Below are 24,435 nucleotides of genomic sequence, written 5' to 3'. Positions count from 1 at the left end.
TAATCTAATTTCTTTAATAATATTGTAAAATTATTTTCCTTAATTAATTTCTTTTATTACTTTCTGAAACTGTAATTAATTAGCACTAACAGCCCACGTAATTGAAACAGTGTTGATTGTTGCTAAAATTCCTTGTTTGCTGTCACAATTCAACTCTTCTGTGCTTCATTGTGAGAATTATTAAGCAAAGTGTTTGTTTGTAACCAACCTTTCTCACTCAACGCCTACCTGAGAAGAGCTAAATGATTCTGTTCCTCTATCCTGCTAATGAATGAAATGACACTAAACTTCCTTCTCGTTTCCTGGGGGGTTTAATTTATAGCAGTAATACTTCAATTCCTGCACGTGATCTTACTCAAAAGAACCTCTGTCTAGTTTATATTGGAAGTAATTGATATTCTCTCTCATTTGTTCAAACTTCACTTACAGTTGAATGGATTTCCTTCAAGTAGAACACAATTCCACTTGGGCATAACTCAATTGCACTTGGCGGGGAATGAATAAGGAAGTATTTTAGATTATCTTACTGTGTGTTGTCACCCTCATCACATGAATCTAGTTCCATTTTCTCAAACCAAGCTTCTTTCATTTTTTCCATCTCGTTCTCTTTAAGATCTGGTGCACTTTTATTTTTTGTGTTCAAGTTTTTTCACATTCAATTCTGTCTCTGGTGCTTTCTCTATGTAAGGGGGTTCTGATTGTGCATACTGGTGGAATATTACATTTGGAGGTGCAATCAATTGTATGTGTATTTTGAACTCAAATTTAACATTTTCTCAACATAAGAGTTGACTCATTGATGTCTCACTTTATCCATTCACATGAACACACTTACTGAAATAAGTTCCATTCACTTGTTACACAGGGCCCAGATTAAGCATTATCTACCAACTGTATTCTAGTGATTCCTCCCCTGTTTTTGTGTAATAGCTTATTAGTAGTTTTAATATACAATCCCAAATATTATGTCCTGTTGCCATCTTAAACATCAGTGTTTGACATTGTAGTGTTGAAAATTAGCCCACGAAGGTCACCTTTATCCTATTCACTGAATAAATTGATTTTCAGTAGAGGAGCTACTATGAATGGAGATATATAACCTGTTCTAAGTTCAGATCCAGGTCTCCGCGCAAGTGTCTTACATGCTGTTACTGCAGAATCACTGTATATGCAGGCATTTCACCAGTTGTTACTCCAAATCCAGCTGTCTGCAGATGTTTCATATATGCAACTGTCATTTATCCATACACATATTGTCAAATTCTTTGGGTAAAATTTATCCAAACATTAGCATAATATCGAAATCATGGTTTCCAATTATAGCACACTGTTGCTACCTTTGAAAACTAAGTGAAAATCAATTTTCTTACATCATTTTTATTGTCAATGTCTTTATAATGGTGTGGGGGAAATCCATGACCATGCTATCAACAACAACAATTAGTTACCCCCAGATGTGCACGTAAATGTGGACAAGGTGGTATTCATGTTTGGTGACCAATTTGCCATTGTAACTGAAAGTGATTCATATTTTTTCTTTTCCCACAATGCTTGTCCATCTGTTTTATCCCTTCCTGTTCCTCTTCCGTCTGTCTGGTGTTAGGAATTCCCACTCTGGCATTACAGATATTTTTCTGAGCTCCAAAGGAGTAACCTATGGACCTTTTGCTGAAGGATGTTATAAATGAAAATTTGACTGGTATCTGTCAGCTTTGCGAATGGAATGAGGTGATGTGTATGAGAGAACAGTGTGTTTTAACACCTTCCCCCCCCCCCCCCCCCACTCTCTCTCTCACACACACAGTATATGAACATAGTGTGGGGGGGGGGAGGGGGGGGTTAAATTCTACTTGATATCTGATTTGTAAATCAAACTAAATGAAATTTGCAATCTCTTCTGTCTGCCCTATCAGCACAATTCTCATAGCTGTGTAACCCATCTCATTGGTAAAGATCCGGGGGTTTAATACAAAAATGTTCCATTCAGTATGATCTGTTTTTAGACTTGTGCTGCAGCGTTCTACAATCTTGTTCATATTCTGTTCGGAGAATGTAGGGCACACAGCACTTTAGCAGTTTTAGAGTAACAAAATAACACAACATCAATTCTGTGTGCTAACATTGAACTATAGTGCCGTGATATAGGTTTTTATATGAGCAGAAAGGATCCTGAATTAAATTTTACCTAGGATGATGCAGCACAGAAGGAGTCCATTCAGCCCATTGTGCCTCTTTGGTAAGAGCTATTCAATTAGTCCCACTCCTCTGCTCTTTTCCCGTAGCCCTGCAAATTTTTCCTTTCAAGTATTTATCCAGTTCCCTTTTGAAAGTTATTAATGAATCTGCTTCCACCACCCTTTTAGGCCTTGCGTTCCAGATCATCATACCTCTCGGGGGGGAAAAAATGCCTTCACATTGTCTCTAGTTCTTTTGCAAATCACCTTAAATCTGTGTCCCCTGGTTACTGGCCTATCTGCCTCTGGAAACAGTTTCTTTGTATTTACTCTATCAAAACCCTTCACGGTTAAATTTTGCATTATCTATCTCTCTTTGAGAATACCCTCAGTTTTTGTATGTTACTGAAGTCCCTCACCCCTGGTGCCATTCCACTAAATCTCTTCTGCATCCTCTCTGAGGTAATTTGTTCCATAAGGAAAGTTAAAGAATCACCACGACAAACTAAGTTTCTCAAACAGGAATGTGTTCAGGGTAGGGCTGAAAGAGATGGAAGTTGTTAAAGGTATCTGTAACAGGTGCATATCTGTAGAAAGGCCTGGTGATACTGGCCTTTGGTGTGGTAGAACACAGCTTGGCCATTCCCCACAGGGAGATGCACTTCCCTGTAAATAGGAGGAGAAAAACAGACAGTGAATCAATGCAAGTTACTTCTGCTCATGTTCTAGCAATCATTCGCAGTGACTTGGCAGAAAAGCAGGAGACCTACCAGTCCTCTATACTGGGCAATACTCGGTGGTGTTTCTGAAGGAAACCTAATGAACTAAAAGTTGAAAGGGGAGAATTCTGTTTGTAACTTGTTGTTAAATACATCTATATATGAGGTTGACAGTTGTCAAGTTACGCGTAGATACAGTGCTATAAACATATCCTTTGCACTGAAAAAAAGATCTGTTAATTGCTACTTGAGATGTGGCATTTTAATGTTTTACCTATATATGGGCTATATACCACAGTGTAGAACCCTGTATCATGATAATGTTGAGTATTAATATTCCCAATTAACTTTTCCCCACACAAATTTTTTATCCTTGGGAATTCATTACCATTTTGGGCTACTTTAGGTTATTAATTATTTAAATTTTCTTTTTTTTGTTTTTTAATTGTTTACTTAAACCTATTTTGTTACATTCTGTTATTGGACTAAACCCAAAATTTCCCATCCCAAGTTGAATCTCAAACACATCACTCATTCTGTTGCAAAGACAGATGAGGAATCTCTAAATTTTGCATTTACAAGATCCTACAACGAAGGCGTGTAAGTTGCTCTTTCTGGGCACCACAGGTTCAAGCAGCACTGACGTAAAAGAGAACCGTAATCTGGAGAACATCTCTCTTAAGGAAAGCAGTCAAGCTCCTGGTGAGACGCAGCTTTCAAATGGCAGCAATTCCTCCATTAACAGAAAACGGCCGCTGGAAGAGGGCAATAACAGTCACTCGCATCCTAAGTTCCGTGCCAAGAAGAGGAAGAAAACACCAGGTCCCATTCTACCAAAGAATGCACTCATGCAATTAAATGAGATTAAACCGGGCCTCCAGTACAAGTTGCTATCTCAGTCTGGCCCGGTCCATGCTCCTGTTTTTATCATGGCTGTCGAGGTCAATGGACAAAACTTTGAAGGATCTGGGCCCACCAAGAAAAAAGCCAAGTTGCATGTAGCTGAAAAAGCACTAAGGTCCTTTGTTCAGTTTCCAAATGCCTCTGAGGCCCACCTGGCTATGGGTCGAATGCTGAATGTAAATACGGACTTTACATCAGATCATTCTGACTTCCCAGATACTCTTTTTAATGGATTTGAAACTCCAGCGCAGGGAGATGTTCCATATCTCTTTGGGTCCAATGGGGATGGCTCTTTCAGTTCAAGTGACTATAACTCTTTTGGTCTCTCGTGTGGTGTTGGAGGAAGTAGTGTAGGTCAGTCATCATTGACTGCTCCATCTCCCTTTGCCATGACCAGTGGTAAGAACCCAGTCATGATCCTGAATGAACTGCGTCCAGGACTTAAATATGAGTTTGTTTCTGAGAGTGGAGAGAGCCATGCGAAAAATTTCATCATGGGAGTGACTGTAGATGGGCAAACATTTGAAGGGTCAGGGAGGAACAAGAAGTTGGCAAAAGCTCGTGCTGCTCAAGCAACTCTTCAGACTCTGTTTAACATGCAGTTGGACTCAACACCATCGCGGCAACCTATTCCTAGTGAAGGTCTTCAGCTTCACCTGCCTCAGGTAAGGAAATTGTTTTTACTCTTGCCACTGGTGCTGTTGAGCAGAATAGGGATGCTTTTTAAAATTACGCTGAAAGACTCAGTAATAATAGCGGTATGAACTTGAGAACCTAATTAAAACTTGCAATTTTGTTTGTATAGTTTATGTTCCGTACAACCTCAGTCAGCCACAGCACACCTCAAATTCATCCTGTAAGAATGGATGGTTCTGGGACACATTGTTAATCTCATGCTTTTCAAAGAAAGGTCAAATTGACAAGTGAGTTGTCCATGGCAGCTCTGTACAGTTCCTACTATCATTGGCTAAGAGCTGATGAGCAATTCCTCTTTCTACCCTCTATTCTGCATTGTACCTTAACAGTAGCAGCTTAAGCTAATGTATGAACAAATGTTTTGTAAAGATGTTTTCTCTTGAAGGTTGCATCATTTTTAACGCTTCCTTTTTCAGGTAAGATGTTTGTGATTCTTCAAATGAATATGTAATTGAAAGTGTACTACAAATTCCGAACAAAAATTGGTCCCAGAAAGTTCTTAAATAATGACATACTTGGCTCTAATCTGACTGCTGAGACCTCTTGTTCAAATTCACAGTTACCATCAATTGTAATTACTTGTTTTTTGTTTTGCCTATTCCTTGTCAATTTTTGATCTGTTTAAACAGTGACTTTGAAAGTACAAACTTGAAAGAGTTACTGAAGCAAACTAAGAAGGAGTTTGTTAACATTCATGGCGATGGGTCGAATTCCAGAGATGACTCATCATGATAAATATGTTAATTTAGCTTTCTACACTCTTGAGCTGAGCAAACCTTACAAGCCAGTATCCTGCAAAGTCATCAGCCTTTGATGTTTTAACAGTAGTATTTTAAACATGGACTGCAATGAGCAGGAAAAAAACATGGTTACACTAATTAGATTTTTTTAAATCATTGCATATTTAAGCAATCCCTATGATGAGTTTAATTCTTTAAAATTTCAATATTAAGAGAATTAAATTAGTTACCATTGCTTCTTCAATTTTATTTATATTGTTCACCATGTTTTCTGTAATCTCTTCCATTATGTGCTAACATTGAAATATAGTGCTGTGATACAGGTTTTTATATTAACAGAAAAACCCCTAAAATAAATTTCAGTTAATTTGTTCGATCAAGAAAGATTTTGTAGTATCTGTCTTTAGTGCAGGAAATAAGGTTTTATTGACAGGAGGTGTGCACAGACATATGGGGCTGAATCTTAACACACAAAAGTGGGGTCAGGTCAGTTAAAATTTTTTAAATCTGTAATTTAGACACCACTCGCTCGAGCTGTACATCTAAATCATTGATGAACAGAACCCTGTGGGACACCATTCTCCAATTCCAACTAATCTGAGAAACTGCTCATTACTTTCTATTTCCCCCCTTCTAGCTAGTTTTTTTTAATGCAATGTGATATCCTTCCCTTAATTCCATGCCTCTTAACCTTTTCCACTAGTCTCCTGTGTCAAAAGCCCACATTTCACTGCATTTCCTCCATTCATCTTATCTCACCCCCGAATAGAATGATGACCTTCGTCAAGCAGTCTTCCTTTTTGAAATTCACATTTGTGCATCTAATTATTCTCTCCATCTAGATATTTAGTAATTTCATCTTTAATTTAAAATTTCAAAGTTTTCCCTCCCATGGATGTTAAACTAACTGGATGGCAATTACTCAGGTTAGCTTATTTCCCTTTTTGGAAATAGATATTACGTTGGTCATTCTCAACTCTCTGGAGCACATCCACTCTCAATAGGATAGGATGACTAGATGCTTCCAGGTGTTAACCAACACCACTTTTGGCTGGTATCCAGGATGTACTTAAGAGCATTCTGATGACTTTCCCATCTTGGTCTTCCACTTACTGCCTCCCCAACAGCACAACTGAGATGAGGAATTCAGAAAGTTGGATTGAACCTGCATCCATCCACTCCATGACACTTTGTGTTTCAACATACTGAATCAGAACATTGCCATAATATTCAGAGCATGAAAGACTCCAGCACAAAGTCTTCTACACTTTAGTTTTATTATCACTCTTGTGTTTGACATTACTTGAATAGATGATGCACAGTGTACGAATGGGAAGATGTGTAGGTAAGATGGCGGTGAATAATACCAAAATGTTAATGCACACTGAGGTCAAAAACTACTTCAAACTACCATGTTGGATATTTGCCAGAAGACCAAAAGTCAGAGTGTAATGACAACAGTTACAGTATGTCATCATTTTTTCAACTCACTTTTTTTTCATTCAGTGCCACAGTGATCATAATAATGAGGAAAGATTGACCCAGTAGGTCATTAGTGTTCATATAATATGCTGACAGCTATTAAAGCTTTTTATTACATGGATTAAAGGGTCTCTGTTATACTTGGGTTGAGCTGAAGCAATAAACCTAAGGTAAATTAACACTGGTACAATGTTACAGTCCTATGTTGGGCATTATTGTCTTTTGGTTGTAGCTCTTCTGACCATTTTCCTCTGGTAGCCAATACTTGAAAGTATCAAGGAATATCCAGAGTTCTAAAGCTCAATAAGGAATGATTGATGGTTATAGCACTGCTGAGTAAGGACATTTCATGCCATTCTGGCACAGTACTGCTGTGGTGGGCAGCAGCAATCTGTCAGTTAATGGTGTGTGTCACTTCCATGGTGTTGCTGTCAAAACCCTTGACTATATTTCTGGATGGGAATCTTAACACTTTGTGGTGATTCCCATTGTAAGCAGGGAGCTGCAGATTTTACAAGCCCTATGCTTCCAGCAGCAGAGCACTCTAGCCAGCCAATATATTGTTTATCTTATTGATCTTCACATTTAAAATAGTATACATTAAGTTGGCTCAAAAATGCAACTATTTCTTGACTGTTGTTACAAGTGATTGGTAATTTGCTCATGTTATCATGTTAAATCAGTCATTTCAGTATTTTACTAAAAAATGATTTGATTGCCCAACTGAAGAATAAAGGTTCATTCATCAATCTGTCTTACTGCATAGGTATCTTTTTTTATGCCATATCGGATGTAACTTAATTGCTCAGGAATGTTATCTGTACTTATATCAACACTCAGCTGGGATGCAAATGTTGTCCTATACTTTATCATCCAAGCAGTTTAGTGAAAGTCCAGCAGTTCACTTTCTGATTGAGGATTGGCTAAACTCTAAACAGAAAACAGGAATAGATTTGACTTATTATTTGCTTCCTGCCCCTGTTTGAAATACATTGAATTCTGTAAAATTGGTTGCAATCCCTCTATTTTGTGTTACAAAAAGTAACAAATTCTCAAAATTGTTCATCCTTTTATCCTTTTTATTAAAAAAAAACTTATGTCCACAGCCTTAGAAAGAGAACACCTTCAGTTCTTTTGTTGTTTGGATCAAAGAAGCCTATTTTTTCATGATTGCACTCCACTGAGTTTTCAGCATGCTGATCCTAAAGTTTTTCTCTCATTCCACTCACTGCCCTCAGGGTGCAGTGCATGACACTGGCAGTTCTGTCTCCATATCTGAATTGGCCACTCAATCATATGTGAGTCCAGATAGTGCAGGTAGGCTATTTTATCACAGGGTCCTTTATGACTGAGGTGAGTCATGGCTTCCCGTTTAAGTTGATATACATGTTATTGCTGCAGATAATTTAATGCTGCTTCTAAATTGTAGGTGAGCTAAGTTTGTGAGAACAAGTGAGATTTGGGTAAGGTTGTTTGAGGATGTTGCTTGGTAGGAAAACTTCAGTCAAGGTGTCCGTTTAATGGCATTTACATCCATGCTTACAGACAAAGAAGTCATGTGTGTCCCTCAGATTGAAAGGAGGGTGCAAAATAAATTAAAAGTAAGTGACTTAATGGTGATATCCGAAGGCAAATTAAACTATAGAAAATAGCTTTCAACATAATGTGAATAGGTTTAAAATTCAGTTGAAGTTAAGTTTGGCCAAAAGATCATTGGAAAAAAATTTATAAATAAGTATTGCTGAAAATAGAGACATTTTGTCGAAGCTTTTTGTCTTGAACTCATCAGGACAACTCGTAAGAATACCAATGTAAAGGAAACAACAAATTTATACTGTATGAGATCGGAGAAGAGAGATTGGTCGGCAAGTGGACTCTGATTGGTAGAGGCGTTGCCATAGAGAATGCACCAGTTTATGATGACTGATAGTTAACTGCCAAGCTTTGTTTGAAATTTAAACCAGGCAGCTTGACTCTGATTGGTCAAGGCATTTCCCTGAGAAATAAACCAGCGAATGGCTGTCACTTATTTTGTTTAGCTGAAACAGGCGCCTTCGGATACCCACCCGGGGATCTGATGTGGAACACTGGTGAGGAGGGGGGAGCAGGTACGTTTTTCAGTGCAGGTGGTGGTGGGGGGGAGTGGCATCAGAGTGATCTGATTGGTGTAGGGGATGGTGGGAAGGGGTAAAGATGAAAGTTTGTGAACTTTGGGGGGGAAGGTCAAGTGCACAAGGTAAGTATTTTGTGGGGGGGGGGGGAGGGCAAGGAAAGAATTGTATGGTTATTGGGGGGCTAGAAACAGTTATTTAATTTCTTTGAATAAATTTTACATCACTATTTCTTTAAAATTTAAAATTAAATGGAAGGGCCTTTTAGAAATGGCATAGCTGCCTTAGCAATGGCGCCTGATGCCATTGCCGGGGACCGACAGCCCGCCCCCACCACATCAAATGGCCACCCCGGCCATTTAAATGAGCCACCCCATTTAATATTGCGGCGGCTCGGCAAAGTACAGCCCGTGCTTGCAGACTGCCATTGTTTACGGCTACCGCTGGTTTTGTTGTGCCAATGTAAAATCCAGCCCTATTTTTCTGCAGGTTTACTTGTTAACGTGTTCAGCTTATGTCTCATCTCTTCAAAGTCAACCTTACTTCTCTTTAAAGCCTTTGTTCATGTTTGATCCTTCTTCTTCTCAAACCTCATGTCAAACTCCTATTGTAGAATCCATATTCTCTGTGATTGTATCTCTGATGCCTTCATCCAATCATGATATGTGCAGGCGTTAGAAGTTTAGGTGAAATAAATAGACTACAGGTGCATCTGGGTACATGGTCGGGGGCGGGGGGGGTGGGTGTGTGGAATAGACTCACGTGTGGTAGTTGTCCTTCAGTGTGGACAAATACAGGAGATGCATTTGTGTCAAAGTAATTCCAGACATGTAAATATAATACGGGGTTACACACAGAGTAGGAAAGTAAATTGGAGGTTGTACTTCATGAAACATCTATAGTCCTTGATCAGTGTTGTGAGGCTTTAGGGAAAGCAAATAGAACAACTTACTGTCAAGACAGAGAAATTACAAAATTAGAAACATAATACTTACAGCCTGCCATGCCTTGATATGGTCATACCTCTGATGTTGTGGACAGTTTTGGGCCCCTTCCATGGAAGGTATCAAGGCTCTGGAGAAGATCCACACCACACAATGCACCTGATACTTGCACCTTGTGTCTCTGTCCTTGCCTGCCATCTCAGCTTGTACTGATTAAAACCTTTTCCTGAGCCTTTTCTCTTTCAGTGAGCATGCTTTGGGGGATGTGCTAATTTTGTATTGCATCAGATGTGAGCCGCTTATATGCAAGTCTGAGGCTGGGTTGCACTTTATGCCCGAAATTACATCCTGCCTCATTGTCAGCCCAGGTCTGTCACCATGTCTGTCTCCACCATTCTAGGGCCCTCACTGCCAATTTGTTTTCTCATTCTTCCTTTACGCCCTTTGCTTTCACTGCATTAATGTAGTCCTCCTGCTATCCCTGCTACACGTGATATATTGCTTCACGAAGTATATTACAGCGATGGGCAGGATAGCTGCAGTGGGAATGTGATAAATATCAAAAACCATTTTGCAGATCCTAGATTATCCATAAACAGCGACACAGGAAATCTAATAATTATCCTAAAATTATAGAAGGGTGCCTGCACTGAAACTTGACAGATTTCTTTGTCAACTTCAATCCTTCACTTCACTTTAGCATTTATATCACATGCAGTGATAATTTTATTTGGAGGAAATTGTCTAACTAGCAGCAAAGTTGTGTTATTGACCAGGGTCTCTGCAGATCTCTGATTTCCATTCGTTGTTTTATCTAGGCAGCTGAGCTTGTTTGTCAAATCACCTCATTTCATGAGACATCTTTGTAGCCACCGTTCTTTTTTCATTTGCATGATTGGACGTCACTGTAATCCTTTCAAGATACACTTGTTAAAATGTGTACTCCGATCTAAAATAACAATTCAGTTCCTAATACTCAAATCCTATACAGGTTGGTGGTCAATTCATCAAGAACAAGTTCTCCAAGCTCCATTGTGCACTACTGATGTTGCATTTTGGTTTCCAAACTAGCCTTGCAAAATGCTGTGAGAAGAGGTTTATTCTCTCCTCAGTGATTTCTCTTTATCAGTTGAGCATCGGTTGTAAAAAAAAAAAAATCTGCCAGCAGACACTGGTTAGTTCGACTGGAACTGCAGCATTAGGTGAATTTATGCAGCACTTTTCCAATACATTAAGAAGCATATTGCTTTGATGTCTGGGTTCATTTTTTCCATATGTAGAGCCCCATATGTCCTTGCAAAGAACTAATAAGTATCTATTCCATTCAATGCAGAAGTGATGTAATATTGCCAAAGTCAATCAGGTCCCCTTTTTTAGCACAGAAGCATTGAGGAGCCTATAAATAGCTTTAAGCAGACTGGTTGTTCAAGGATCTGTGATGGTCATAAACAAGAGTGGTATTGAAAGTCAATTGTTTGTGAAAAATGCAACCTCTTTTTGTGCATCTATTAAATCATCTCTGCATTGTTTCGATAGGGTAAATCTACCAGTGTATCCTTAAAGCAAACTCTTATTTCTAACAATCTCTCTTTGGCCTCCTTGTCTCGAGAGACAATGGGTAAGCGCCTGGAGGTGGTCACTGGTTTGTGAAGCAGCACCTGGAGTGGCTATAAAGGTCAATTCTGGAGTGACAGACTCTTCCACAGGCACTGCAGATAAAATTGGTTGTTGGAGCTGTTACACAGTTGGCTTTCTCCTTGCACTTCTGTCTTTTTTCCTGCCAACAGCTAAGTCTCTTTGACTCATCACTCTTTAGTCCCGCCTTTATGGCTGTCCACCAGCTCTGGCGATCACTGGCAACTGACTCCCACGACTTGTGATCAGTGTCACAGGACTTCATGTCGCGTTTGCAGACGTCTTTAAAGCGGAGACTTGGACGGCCGGTGGGTCTGATACCAATGACAAGCTCACTGTACAATGTGTCCTTGGGGATCCTGCCATCTTCCATGCGGCTCACATGGCCAAGCCATCTCATGCGCCTCTGGCTCAGTAGGGTGTATGTGCTGGGGATGTTGGCCGCCTCGAGGACTTCTGTGTTGGAGATACAGTCCTGCCACCTGATGCCAAGGATTCTCCGGAGGCAGCGAAGATGGAATGAATTGAGACGTCGCTCTTGGCTGACATACATTGTCCAGGCCTCGCTGCCGCAGAGTAAGGTACTGGGGACACATGCTTGATACACTCGGACTTTTGTGTTCCGTGTCAGTGTGCCATTTTCCCACACTCTCTTGGCCAGTCTGGACATAGCAGCGGACGCCTTTCCCATGCGCTTGTTGATTTCTGCATCGAGAGACAGGTTACTGGTGATAGTTGAGCCTAGGTAGGTGAACTCTTGAACCAGTTCCAGAGCATGGTCACCAATATTGATGGATGGAGCATTTCTGACGTCCTGTCTCATGATGTTCATTTTCTTGAGGCTGATGGTTAGGCCAAATTCGATGCAGGCAGCCGCAATCCTGTCAATGAGTCTCTGCAGACACTCATCTGTGTGGGATGTTAATGCAGCATCGTCAGCAAAGAGGAGTCCCTGTTGAGGACTTTCCGTACTTTGGTCTTCACTCTAAGACGGGCAAGGTTGAACAACCTGCCATCTGATCTTGTGTGCCTTCTTCTGAAGACTTGAACGCATGTGAGAGCAGTAGGGAGAAGAAGATCCCAAACAGTGTAGGTGTGAGAAGACAGCCCTGTTTCATGCCACTCAGGATAGGAAAGGGGTCTGATGAGGCACCGCTGTGTTGAATTGTGCCTTTCATATTGTCACGAAATGAAGTGATGATACTTAGTAGCTTTGGCGGACATGCGATCTTTGCTAGTAGTCTGAAGAGACCACGTCTGCTGTCCACCAAAGCTACTAAGTATCATCTACCTTCAACAATACAGTGAAAATCTTGTAATAGACTCTAGCAGATTGGCATGGAAACAGCTTGGAGATGTCAACAGTGTGGCAGATTGGAAGGCCGCAAATATCACCCCACTATTTTAAGAGAAGAGGGAGAGAGAAAATGGGGAATTACAGACCTGTTAGCCTTACATCAGTCATTGGGAAAATGCTAGAATCAATTCTCAAGGATGTGATTAATGGACACTTGGATAATAATGATTTGATTGGGCATAATGAACATGAATTTATGAATGGGAAATCATGTTTGAAGAACCTGTTGGAGTTATTTGAGGATGTTACTAACAGAATTGATAAAGGGGAGTCGGTGGACGTGGTATACTTGGATTTTCAAAAGGCCTTTGATAAAGCCCCCACAGGAGGTTGGTTAGCAAAATTGAAGCACATGGGATAGGAAGTAATATACTGGCATGGATTAAGGATTGGTTAACAGGCAGAAAGCAGAGAGTAGGAATAAACGGGTCATTCTTGCGTTGGCAGGCTGTGACTAGTGGGGTACCACAGGGATCAGTGCTTAGGCCCCAGCTGTTCACATTATATATCAATGATTTGGACGTGGGGACCAAATGTAGTATTTCCAAGTTCCCGGATGACACAAAACTAGGTGGGAATGTGTGTTGTGAGGAAGGTACAAAGTGGCTTCAAGGGGATTTGGAAAGACTTCGTGACTTGGCAAGAACGTGGCAGATGGAATATTATGTAGAAAAATGTGAGTTTATCCACTTTGGTAGGAGGAACAGATGTTCAGAGTCTTTTTTAAATGGTAAGAGATTAGAAAGTGTAGATGTACAAAGGGATCTGGGTATCCTTGTCAATAAGTCACCTAAAAGCTAACATGCAGGTGCAGCAAGCAATTAAGAAGGCTAATGGTGTGTTAGCCTTTATCGCAAGAGGATTTGAGTACAGGAGTAGTGAAATCTTGCTTCAATTGTATAGAACCTTGGTTAGACAGCACCTGGGGTACTGTTTGCAATTTTGGTCCCCTTACCTTAGGAAGGATATTATTGCCATCGAGGGAGTGCAACGAAGGTTCACCAGACTTCATCAGGATGGCGGGGCTGTCCTATGAAGGGAGAGTGGGGAAACTGGGCCTGTATTCTCTAGAGTTTCAAAGAATGAGAGGTGATCTAATTGAAACCTACAAAATACTTAAAGGGATAGACAGGGTAGATGCAGGTAAGATATTTCCACTGGTTGGGGAGTCTAGAACCAGGGGACACAATTTCAAAATAAGGGGGAGGCCACTTAGGACAGAGATGAGGAGAAATTTCTTTACTCAGAGGGTTGTGAATCTTTGGAATTCTCTACCCCAGAGGGCTGTGGAAGCAAAGCAGAGATTGACAGATTTCTAAATACAAATGACATAAGGGGATATGAAGATAGTGTGGGAAAAAGGCATTCAAGTGGATGATCAGCCATGATCGTATTGAATGGCGGAGCAGGCTCGATGGGCTGAATGGCTTACTCCTGTTCCTATGTGTAGTAAGAAACTGAAGAACAGGTCGACAATTTGATCAGTAGTTGGCTTTAGAGTATATCATTTGTGCTGTGAATTACTGCTTTGAAACAATTGGATATTTTAGTCATGGAAAATACCTCGAAGATGTGGAGAAGTGAGATGGAGAAAAAGCAAGAAATCGTGATGTCTGAAGTACAGTCAGAACTCCTTGATTTCAGAACAAAGTTGGCAGCACTGCGGAGTAAATGTTTCATTAAAAGCCACACAAACACAAGGCAGTTTCCCATCTTATAAATAACACTGCAAAAACAGTGAAGTTGATTTAAGAGATAAGAGTCTGGTGCTTATAAGACTCAAAGATGATCAAAACTCCCAAATTATAGAGTGCTGGTGTAGAAACCCAATCCCAGCTGCAGTGCGGATGAATTCATTGATAGTAGGAATGCACACTAAAGCGACATGTCATGTATGGATCACCTAATTCTTTAATCAAGAGAAGCTTCTCACTGCAAAAAAATGATTTGATGTGAATAGCAGCTGCTTAATTGCCTAATTAATTCTGGGTTATTAAATATTTATTTAATTTACCATGAAATGTGTGCCTGGCTCCCCTTCAGTTAGTTAGGAGTAATTAGAAGTCTGAGCTGAGCAAGTTTATCGAGCAGTTTGCAATTTTATTGCAACAGTTTTAATACATTGCTTTCAGCAGTTGGAGCAATTAGTATACATCTGCCACACCGCCAACAATAGTATATTAACACAAATTTACTGTTTTCCAAACAGCAATTAGTAGCTGCAGTTGCAGCTTACCTTCATAATTGCTCACTGTTCATGCAGTATTTTAGAATGATTGGGCAATTGAAGATTGTTACATATCTTTGTACTAATATTATGGTACTTTGGGAAACGAGGTACTGTGCTTGTTTCCCTCTGCCCTTTAACTGGAAAGTGCATTGCATCTCTTTCCATTGCTAATTTTGAGTACAGCTTTTGTGAGTACTTTGTCCAACTTAATGTCCTCACTTTTTTATTCCTTTACAATGAAGAGGTCTGGTGGATATGTTGATGTTCATTCTACCTGTCACACACCTACTACTTTGGTATCTTTTAATCAAGTTACAAGAGCATTTGCAAGGCTGTCACACTTCAAACCAACATTCACGCACATATATTAGGGATGCCAGCTGTGGTTCTAGGCATTTGTGGAGATTTCACCACATCTGATCACATGATGTCTCCAAATGTTATTGCATTTATGTTATAAAAGTTGAATCCCCTGTAGCTAAGTATCTGCATTCATGGTTTCACAGCAGCCCCAAGAGGTTCTGAAGTGCAAGAGGTTCTGAGAATAAGGAGATCACTTGTGAGCAGGCGAGAAATGGGGGGAACATAGGAATTAGGAGCAGGAGTGGGCCACTCGGTCCCTCGAGCCTGCTTTGCCTTTCAACATGATCATGGCTAATCTGATTGTAAACTCGACTCCACGTTCCCACCTACCCCCCCATAACCTTTCACCCCCTTGCTTATCAAGAAGCTATCTACACACGTGGCACCTGTTTCAGCTAAACAAAATAAGTAACAGCCATTCACTGGTTCCTTCCTCGGGGCAATGCCTTGACCAATCAGAGTCAAGCTGCCTTTGGGATATAGAGGATTGGATCAGGAAAAAAAAGGAGGTTTATGGCAGATTCAGAGCGCTGAAAACAGCGGAGGCACTAGAGGAGTATAGAAAGTGCAGGGGAGTACTTAAAAAAGTAATTAGAGCGAAGAGGGGACATGAAAAAACACTGGCGGGCAAGATAAAGGAAGTTTTAAGGCTTTTTATAAGAATATTAAGGGCAAGAGGATGACTAGGGAAACAGTAGGGCCCATTAGGGACCAAAGTGGCAATCTGTGTGTGGAGCCGGAGGACGTGGGTGAGGTTTAAAATGATTACTTTTCATCTGTGTTCACTATGGAGAAGGACGATGTAGGTGTAGAGATCAGGGAGGGAGATTGTGATATACTTGAACATATTAGCATAGAAAGGGAGAAAGGATTAGCTGTTTTAGCAGGCTTAAAAGTGGATAAATCCCCAGGCCCAGATGAAATGTATCCCAGGCTGTTATGTGAGGGAAGGGAGGAGATAGCAGGGGCTCTGACACAAATTTTCAAATCCACTCTGGCCACAAGAGAGGTACCAGAGGATTGGAGGACAGCGAATGTGGTACCATTATTCAAGAAGGGTAGCAGGGATAAACCAGGTAATTACAGGCTGGTGAGTCTAACATCAGTGGTTGGGAAACTATTGGAAAAAATTCTGAGGGACAGGATTAATCTCCACTTGGAGAGGCAGGGATTAATCAGGGATAGTCAGCATAGCTTTGTCAGGGGGAGATCGTGTCTAACTAACTTGATTGAATTTGTCGAGGCGGTGACTAGATGTGTAGATGAGGGTGAAGCAGTTGATGTAGTCTACATGGACTTCATTAAGGCTTTTGATAAGGTCCCGCATGGGAGTTTGGTTAAGAAGGTAAGAGCCCATGGGATCCAGGGAAATTTGGCAAATTGGATTCAAAATTGGCTTAGTGGCAGGAGGCAGAGGGTGATGGTCAAGGGTTGTTTTTGTGAGTGGAAGCCTGCGACCAGTAGTGTACCACAGGGATTGGTGCTGGGTCCCTTGCTATTTGTAGTGTACATTAATGATTTAGACGTGAATAAAGGAGGTATTATCAGTACGTTTGCAGATGACACGAAAATTGGTGGTGTCGTGAAGAGGAAAGCCTTAGATTACAGGACGATATAGGTCGGCTGGTAAGATGGGTGGAGCAGTGGCAAATGGGATTTAATCCTGAGAAGTGTGAGGTGATGCATTTTGGGAGGACTAACAAGGCAAGGGTATATACAATGGATGGTAGGACCCTAGGAAGTACAGAGGGTCAGAGGGACCTTGGTGTACTTGTCCATAGATCAGTGAAGGCAGCAGCATAGGTAGATAAGGTGGTTGGGAAGGCATTTGGGATACTTGCCTTTATCAGCCGAGGCACAGAATATAAGAGCAGGGAGGTTATGATGGAGCTGTATAAAACGCTAGTTAGGCCACAGCTGGAGTACTGTGTACAGTTCTGGGCACCACACTATAGGAAGGATGTGATTGCACTGAAGTGGGTTGCAGAGGAGATTCACCAGGATGTTGCCTGGGCTGGAGCATTTCAGCTATGAAGAGAGACTGAAAAGGCTAGGGTTGCTTTCCTTAGAGCAGAGAAGGCTGAGGGGAGATATGATTGAAGTATACAAAGTTATGAGGGGCATTGATAGGTTAGATAGGAAGAAACTTTTTCCCTTAGTGGAGGGGTCAATAACCAGGGGGCATAGATTTAAGGTAAGGGGCAGGAGGTTTCGAGGGGATTTGAGGAAAACAGTTTTCACGCAGAGGGTGGTTGGAACCTGGAACACACTGCCTGAAGTGCTGGTAGAGGCAGGTACCCTCACAACATTTAAGAAGTATTTAGATGAGCACTTGAAATGCCATAGCATACAAGGCTACGGGCCAAGTGCTGGAAAATAGGATTAGAGTAGTTGGGTGCTTGATGGCCGGCACAGACACGATGGGCCGAAGGGCCTGCTTCTGTGCTGTATAACTCTATGACTCTATGCCTGGTTTAAATTTCAAACAAGGCTTGGTTGTTAACTGTCAGTCCCCATAAACTGGTGTATTCTCCATGGCAACGCCTCTACCAATCAGCACTCTCTTCTCATAACTCATACAATATAAATTTGTTGCTTTTCCTTACATTGATATTCTTGCGAATAGTCCTGATGAGTACAAGACGAAAAGCTTCCACAATTGTCTCTATTTTCAGCAATACTCAAGTTCTGTTCTACCAAATGACTATTTGCTTGTAATTTTCTTGAGTGCCTCCCTCCCTTCCATTTCCCGATTTACAACTATTTCTTGTTTATTACTTGTATCCTCTATAGTGAAGACCGATGCAAAATACCTGTTCAATTAATCTGCCATCTCCTTATTTTCCATTATTAATTCCCCAAACTCACTTTCGATAGGACCAACGCTCACTTTGTTAACTCTTTTTTCTAGTTTAAATATCTATCGAAACTCTTACTATCTGTTATTATGTTTCTAGAACCAAAGGTGGGAGCAAGGATCAAACAGGACACTGAGGTTGTGAACATTCTGAGACAATGGCCCAAGAAGGGGATGAAATTGGTGGCAAGGGATTGGAGTTTGTTGTGGGGCCAAAGGCAGTGGTTTTGTTCTTCCCAATGCTTAACTAAAGAAAATTGTGGCCTGACAACACACATGATCTAGATAGGTGTTGGGCTGGGTGTTTCCAGCATAGATGTGGAACCTGACTTTATTCCTTCACATGATAGCTCCAAGGAGCAGCATATAAATGTGAGGACCCAGGATAGATCCTTGCAGATGCAAGGACAGGAAGAGAAGCCATTGCAGGAGATTTGCAGGCAGCAATTGAATGGGTAAGAGTGGAAGCAGGGCAGTGTTGAACTCCAGAAAGCCATTTGGTGAAGGATAATAGTAGAGTTATTCTTTACTTCGTCTAACATTTATTTACAGAGTAAACATTACAAGCATACACATCCTAACTGAATTACCTCACAATTTCAGTAAGTGTCCCTATATATGTGCTCTAGCAAAGCCCTAATTAATGCCCTCCACCTGCATATAATTAAACACAATTGACATACAATTAACAGGCAGTCCTACTTAACTATACAATGAAGGAGAGGGGTTAGAGGAGGATAGTATGGCCAACATGTCAAAGGTTGCAGAAAGCTCGAGAATGACAAGGTGGGATAGTTCATCATGGTCACAGAAGTGTCATCTGTGACTTTGATTGGAGCTGTATCAATGCAGTGGCAGGGGCAGAAACCTGGTTGCAGAGGTTCAAATATGCAGTTGAGTGAAAGGTAGGTATGGGGTTGGGAGGCAACAACATATTTCAAGGACTTTGGAGAGGATATGGAGGTTGGAGATGGGGTGGTGATTTACAGGGACAGTATGGAGAGAAAGAGCAGGAGGTGGGCCACATGGACAAGATAAGCTCAGAGAACGCATAAGGAGAAATAGAAGAGAAACTAGAAAAGAATATGGGTTCAGAGCTGGGGCAGGGGTAAATCTTGGGAAACTTGATTTGATAAGGGAAGGGGGATGTGGCAGAGGCAGCTGAAGAGATGGTCTCGATCTTACTGACTGTTAGGAATGTGCGACCTTGTAACATGATTATGTCTTAAAGATTGTGATTTTTAAAAGTTCAAGATAGAGTCTAGCGGTCAGATTAAAGGCCTGCTCAGGTCAGGGGAAAAAAACCCGACCCGAACCCAACAGGACCACATCGGACCCGAGCCCGACCTGGTCCGAGTCCCTCCAATTCTTCGCGCACCCGACCTGACCTGACTACCGAATGTTCCCTTTACCTACCTTGAGACTCTGAATCTGCAGGAAGCTGCAGCATGAGCGTGATGACGTTATAGAGACGCTCACTGCGCAGACTCAGAGTTTCCCTCCTTGACGTCCCAGACTCCCAGTTCAAGTAGGTTTTTTTGCTTTCAACACTTACCAGCAGAGCAGAATGCAATTCTTACTTTGTGTGTCCGACCCGAGCCCAAAAGCCGGACCCGGAAGAGCGACCTGAATCCGACACATGTCGTCGGGTCCCGACAGGTTTCGGTCGGGTAGCAAGCCTTTAGGTCAGATGACCTCACCTGCACTCTGAAAAAGGTTACCAGGACAACAGAGAGAACAGATCCAAGACTGTCTTCTTAAGAACAGGGACTACAGCACTAACACCTGAAAAACAATGGGTTTCGCCCTTCCAGACTTTTTGATCATAAAACAAGGAGTCAGCCATTGAGAACATGCAAATGAACCAGGCAGGTGTTAACACCTGGGGACAATGGAAAGGCTGAGTACATTTGTGGAACTCAGACTATGGTTTCTGCACTTTGGAGCAGAACAATAAACCGTTGAATTCTAACTCCAGATAAATTTAACAGACTTTCTGGAGAAAAATGGGCAGTAAGGAAGGAACCATCACGTTGTGCCTTCAAGCAGGCTGTAAGAAGGGACCCATCGGCGTGCAGCCTGAAGGCAAGCTGTGAGAGAAGACACCCAACAGTGGCAGCTGGAGAGAGAGAGAGGGAACGCCTGCTGTCTGAAGATATATGGTGAAAGGCTGTGAAAACTTGAACCTGTTTTGAGAGTAGAAGTTTGCGGAGGAGTAAAGGACCCACGGGATCACCAGAAATCACATTATCCATGGAGGTCCGGGTCAGAAGGAAGCAAAGATAATACTGATTTTTGAAAAGTTTGGGAGGTACAACCCATTACAACTGGGAGGAGTTTGGGACTTCTAACCACTAAGGATTTCATATAAGTGTGGTGTGAGGTTTTCAAGTGTGGAATAAGTAAAGAAAACACCTTTGTGATTTAGGATGTCAGCTACTTAAAAAATACTGTTTAGTTAATTGGGGATTTCTTTTATTTTAGTTGTAATAAAAGTCTTAAAATGTGAAATCTTGTCATGTAATGTTAAATTGGTCTGGGGATTCAAAACTTGTATTTTTCATGCTAACGATCTCTGAGATCGTAACACTGACAAAGAAGTCCACGTGCTCCTCGTACTTGTTTGAGATGAGGGGGCGGGGAGAGGGCTTTAAGGATACTGTTGGTAGTGAAGAAAAGAAGCTAAAGTGTGTCTTTGCATTCCAGGGCATTCTTGGAGAAAAATAACACAAATTGTAACAACAGTCAGAGAAAAAAGTTTTGTATAGTTTGTAGTTTTATGAATATACAGAACGTAAAACCAAAGACGTTAAATGTATGCGTGATTAAAAAATTCAAACCCACTGCTGTCATTGGAAAATTAAGTAGGAATTTGGTGCACTATACAATCTGCATCATGCTTTTTATTCATTTTAATCCTCATCAGCGAGAGATGCGAGTGCCAGGGAATAGAGCTCTTCCCACTTCAGGCACTCAGTGCCAGCATCAAGCACTCCCAGTTCAGATATAGCACAGTCAGATGCATAGTAAAGCACTCTCTGCCTTGCCCTCAGCAATATCCCTTGTTCCCAATCTCAAAATAGCTTCCCCTACTACACAATTTTCCATTTCCCACAGCAGCTATCCTGTGGTCTTTCTGAAAATGATGGCCAATTAGTTCGAAATTAGGTTCAGTTTGTGCTGTCAGCCCATGCCAATTAGGAACTGGATTAAGACTGCCCAAATTTATTTTGCGATGGTGCCTCAGTCAACAGACAGGAGCTTTTTCTCATTAATCTGGGCTGGATTTGAACACGGGTCCTAGAGGTGAAAGGTCAGTTCAGTCTGTGCAAGTATGTTTTATATCTAAATATACAAGTGTGATACATAAAACAAATATGGTTTCTAGAATTTTTTGATCTGAAAAAACAAGCAGAAGATGGGGACGTGACTATCAGATCATGTATGATAATTGCAAAACTTGTTTAGCCATTTTAAGGAGATTCTGTATTTGTCGCACCAAGCTCAGGAATGCTGTATAATTTTTAATTGCAGCCTTAGTGTGGCAATTCTAGTCCATAGAATGCAATACTAAGTATATTAAAAGGTAGTTTGGACAAGTAAAAGGGTGGTTGGGGACAGTATACTCGATGGATTTGACCCGAATGTCTGACCTCATTCCTCTGAATAGGTACTGGCAGATGCAGTGGCTCGATTAGTGGTGGATAAATTCAGTGAACTGACTGACAACTTCACCTCCCCTCATGCACGAAGGAAAGTTCTTGCTGGTGTTGTCATGACAGCAGGTATTTTGAAATTTGTTTCGTTTCTTTACTTTTGTATGTTTGGTTTCTTTTGGAATAAATTAGATTGTATAACTATGCTTCAATTATTTCACAATTTAAAAAATTAACATTTTTGATACCAAAGTGGAGTAGTTGAGGTGAGTAGCATAGATGCATTTAAAGGGAAGCTAGCTAAGTAAATGAGAGAGAAAAAAATAGAGGGATATGTTGGTAGTGAGATGAAGTAGATGGGAGAAGGCTCGTGTGGAGCATAAACACTGACATAAACCAGTTAGGCCAAATAGACTGTTGCCGTGCTGTAAAATTCTATGTACTATCTGAAAGCCTGGATGGATATATATTTAAATTTTATTCTAGTAACTCTGTGAATTACGTTTTATTGTTAGTGCTTTCCCATCCCTATCCTCTATACATAAATGAACCTCAACATAAATGTGTGTCATGGTTATAAAAGTACATTTGTATATGGAATCCCTCGTTTCTAACCATTTATAATTTGTGGAAGTTTTATGTACAGTACAGAGGATACTCCATGGAGAACTATGGAATAAAACATTTATCCTGTGAGTGAGGAAGACTGGATAACTCTTACGCAACTGTCACCAGTGAGTTTTATAAAGGTTTTCCTCACAAGTGGAATAAATTTTCTATTCTAATATCCATCAATCACCCTGTTTATTCAATATGTCTTTTATGTAGTAACAGAGTAATTAAGTAAATTAATGAACATGAAAAATGTTAATATTTTATCACACCTACAGCAGACTTATCTGTATACCCACATGTGCTGCATTAGTAGTAAATGATGAAACTGGTGGTCATATATTACTGGGTTTATGTCATATGTGAAAAGTACCAAATTAATTTTTATCGTTGTGAATGAAGAAGGCTATTTGGAAGACTAGCCAATTAGATTCATAGCCCTGCAAATGTTCCCCCTTCAAGTATTTATCCAATTCGTTTTTGAAAGTTATTAATCTGCTTCTATTACCCTTTCAGGTAGTGCATTCCAGATCATCATAACTTGCTGTAAAAAAAAAAAAAGCATGTTGGGCTAAGATTTATGGTGTCGCCGCGTAATCGGTGGCGGACGTAAACGATGGTGGTCTGCCCCTGCAGACCGCATGTCGCGGAGCTGCCGCGATATTCAGCAAGGTGGCTCATTTCAATGGCCAGGGCGGACCGCCCATCCCGATAATGTGGAGGGGGGCGGGCTGTCCGTCCCCAGCAATGGTGTCAGCAGCCTTTGTGCATGTGTTGACGCCATTTTTAAAGGGCTTCAAGCCCTAACATTCAATTTAATTATTTAAAGGTAGTGTTTTTAAAAAATAAGATAAATTGAACCTGACCGTCTCCCATGCCCTCCCCATAACCATAGATTTAATTGCCTGCCCTCTTTCTCCCCCCACCCCCCGACCCACAAAACACTTGCCTTGTGCACTGACCTTCCCCACCCCCCAAAGTTCATAAACTTTAAACTTTGCCCCTTACCACCATCCCCCAGACCACTGAAATGAGTTTGACGCCACTCCCCCTCGCCCGCCGCACTGAAAATCTTGCCTGCTCCCCACTACCCACCAGTGTTCTGCCTCGGGTTCCCGGATGGGGATCTGAAGGCACGGGAATGCTGGCCACCAGCGCCAATATCTCTCCGGGACGGACGGCGGGAGCAGAAAGGCAATCAATTCGTTTATTTAAATGAATTTAAATAGGGCTCTTGTCGCCAAGCAGTGGTGACGGAGGGGAGTGCGCCACAAGGCCTGGCCGCTGCTGGCAATATCAGGCCGGGCTTTCCCGGCGTCAAGGCTCATGACAGGCCTCTGTTGGAGGCATTTTCCGGGCCCGCCCAGCCACGACCCCCGATGCCGGGGGGCTGTAAAATTCAGCCTGTTGTCTCTGGTTCTTTTGGCAATTACCTTTAAATCTGTGTCCTCTGGTTACTGACACTTCTGCCACTGGAAACAATATTTAATCTATCAAAACCCTGCATGATTTTTGAACTCCTGTATCAAATCCCCCCTTCACCTTCTCTGTTGTAAGGGGAACAATCCCAGCTTCTCCAGTCTCTTCACATTGTGGAAGTCCATCATCCCTTGTACCATTCTAGTAAATCTTCTTTGCACTCTCTCAAAAGCCTTAACATCCTTCTTAAAGTGTGCTGCCCAAAATTGGCCACAATACTCCAGCTAGGGCCTAACCAGTGATTTACAAAGATTTAACATAACTTCCTTGCTTTCTCCTCTATGGAGTGCAAATCCGTCTCCGGCGTTGATGCAGAGTAGGCAGTATCGAGTCAGTCTCCCATTATACACAACGCCTAATATTTAATTTCATTGACTGCAGTGGAACTGCATATTAGACACTGCATATAATGGGCAGCCCATTCAATTCCACACGTTTTGCACTACCACCCGAGATGAATTTCTACTCCTCTGTCTC

The 24,435-nt window shown here is 41.3% G+C and overlaps 1 protein-coding gene across 14 annotated transcripts in view; it reads left to right on the top strand.

Annotated features, from left to right (window-relative positions):
- LOC137372267 (double-stranded RNA-specific editase 1-like) overlaps positions 1–24,435 on the top strand; it is a 428,430-nt gene that overhangs the window by 314,577 nt on the left and 89,418 nt on the right. For 9 of the 14 annotated variants that reach the window (XM_068035994.1, XM_068035992.1, XM_068035985.1 and 6 more), the window contains 2 exons: positions 3,476–4,461; positions 21,882–21,996. In XM_068035994.1, coding sequence (XP_067892095.1) covers positions 3,476–4,461; positions 21,882–21,996 — 1,101 coding nt within the window. The remainder of the gene's footprint in view (positions 1–3,475; positions 4,462–21,881; positions 21,997–24,435) is intronic. The other 5 variants (XM_068035993.1, XM_068035997.1, XM_068035999.1 and 2 more) reach the window with 1 other exon arrangement.

The sequence above is a fragment of the Heterodontus francisci genome, chromosome 7, assembly GCF_036365525.1.
Source record: "Heterodontus francisci isolate sHetFra1 chromosome 7, sHetFra1.hap1, whole genome shotgun sequence".
NCBI classification, from domain to species: domain Eukaryota; kingdom Metazoa; phylum Chordata; class Chondrichthyes; order Heterodontiformes; family Heterodontidae; genus Heterodontus; species Heterodontus francisci.
This window is presented reverse-complemented; position numbering and strand designations above follow the sequence as displayed.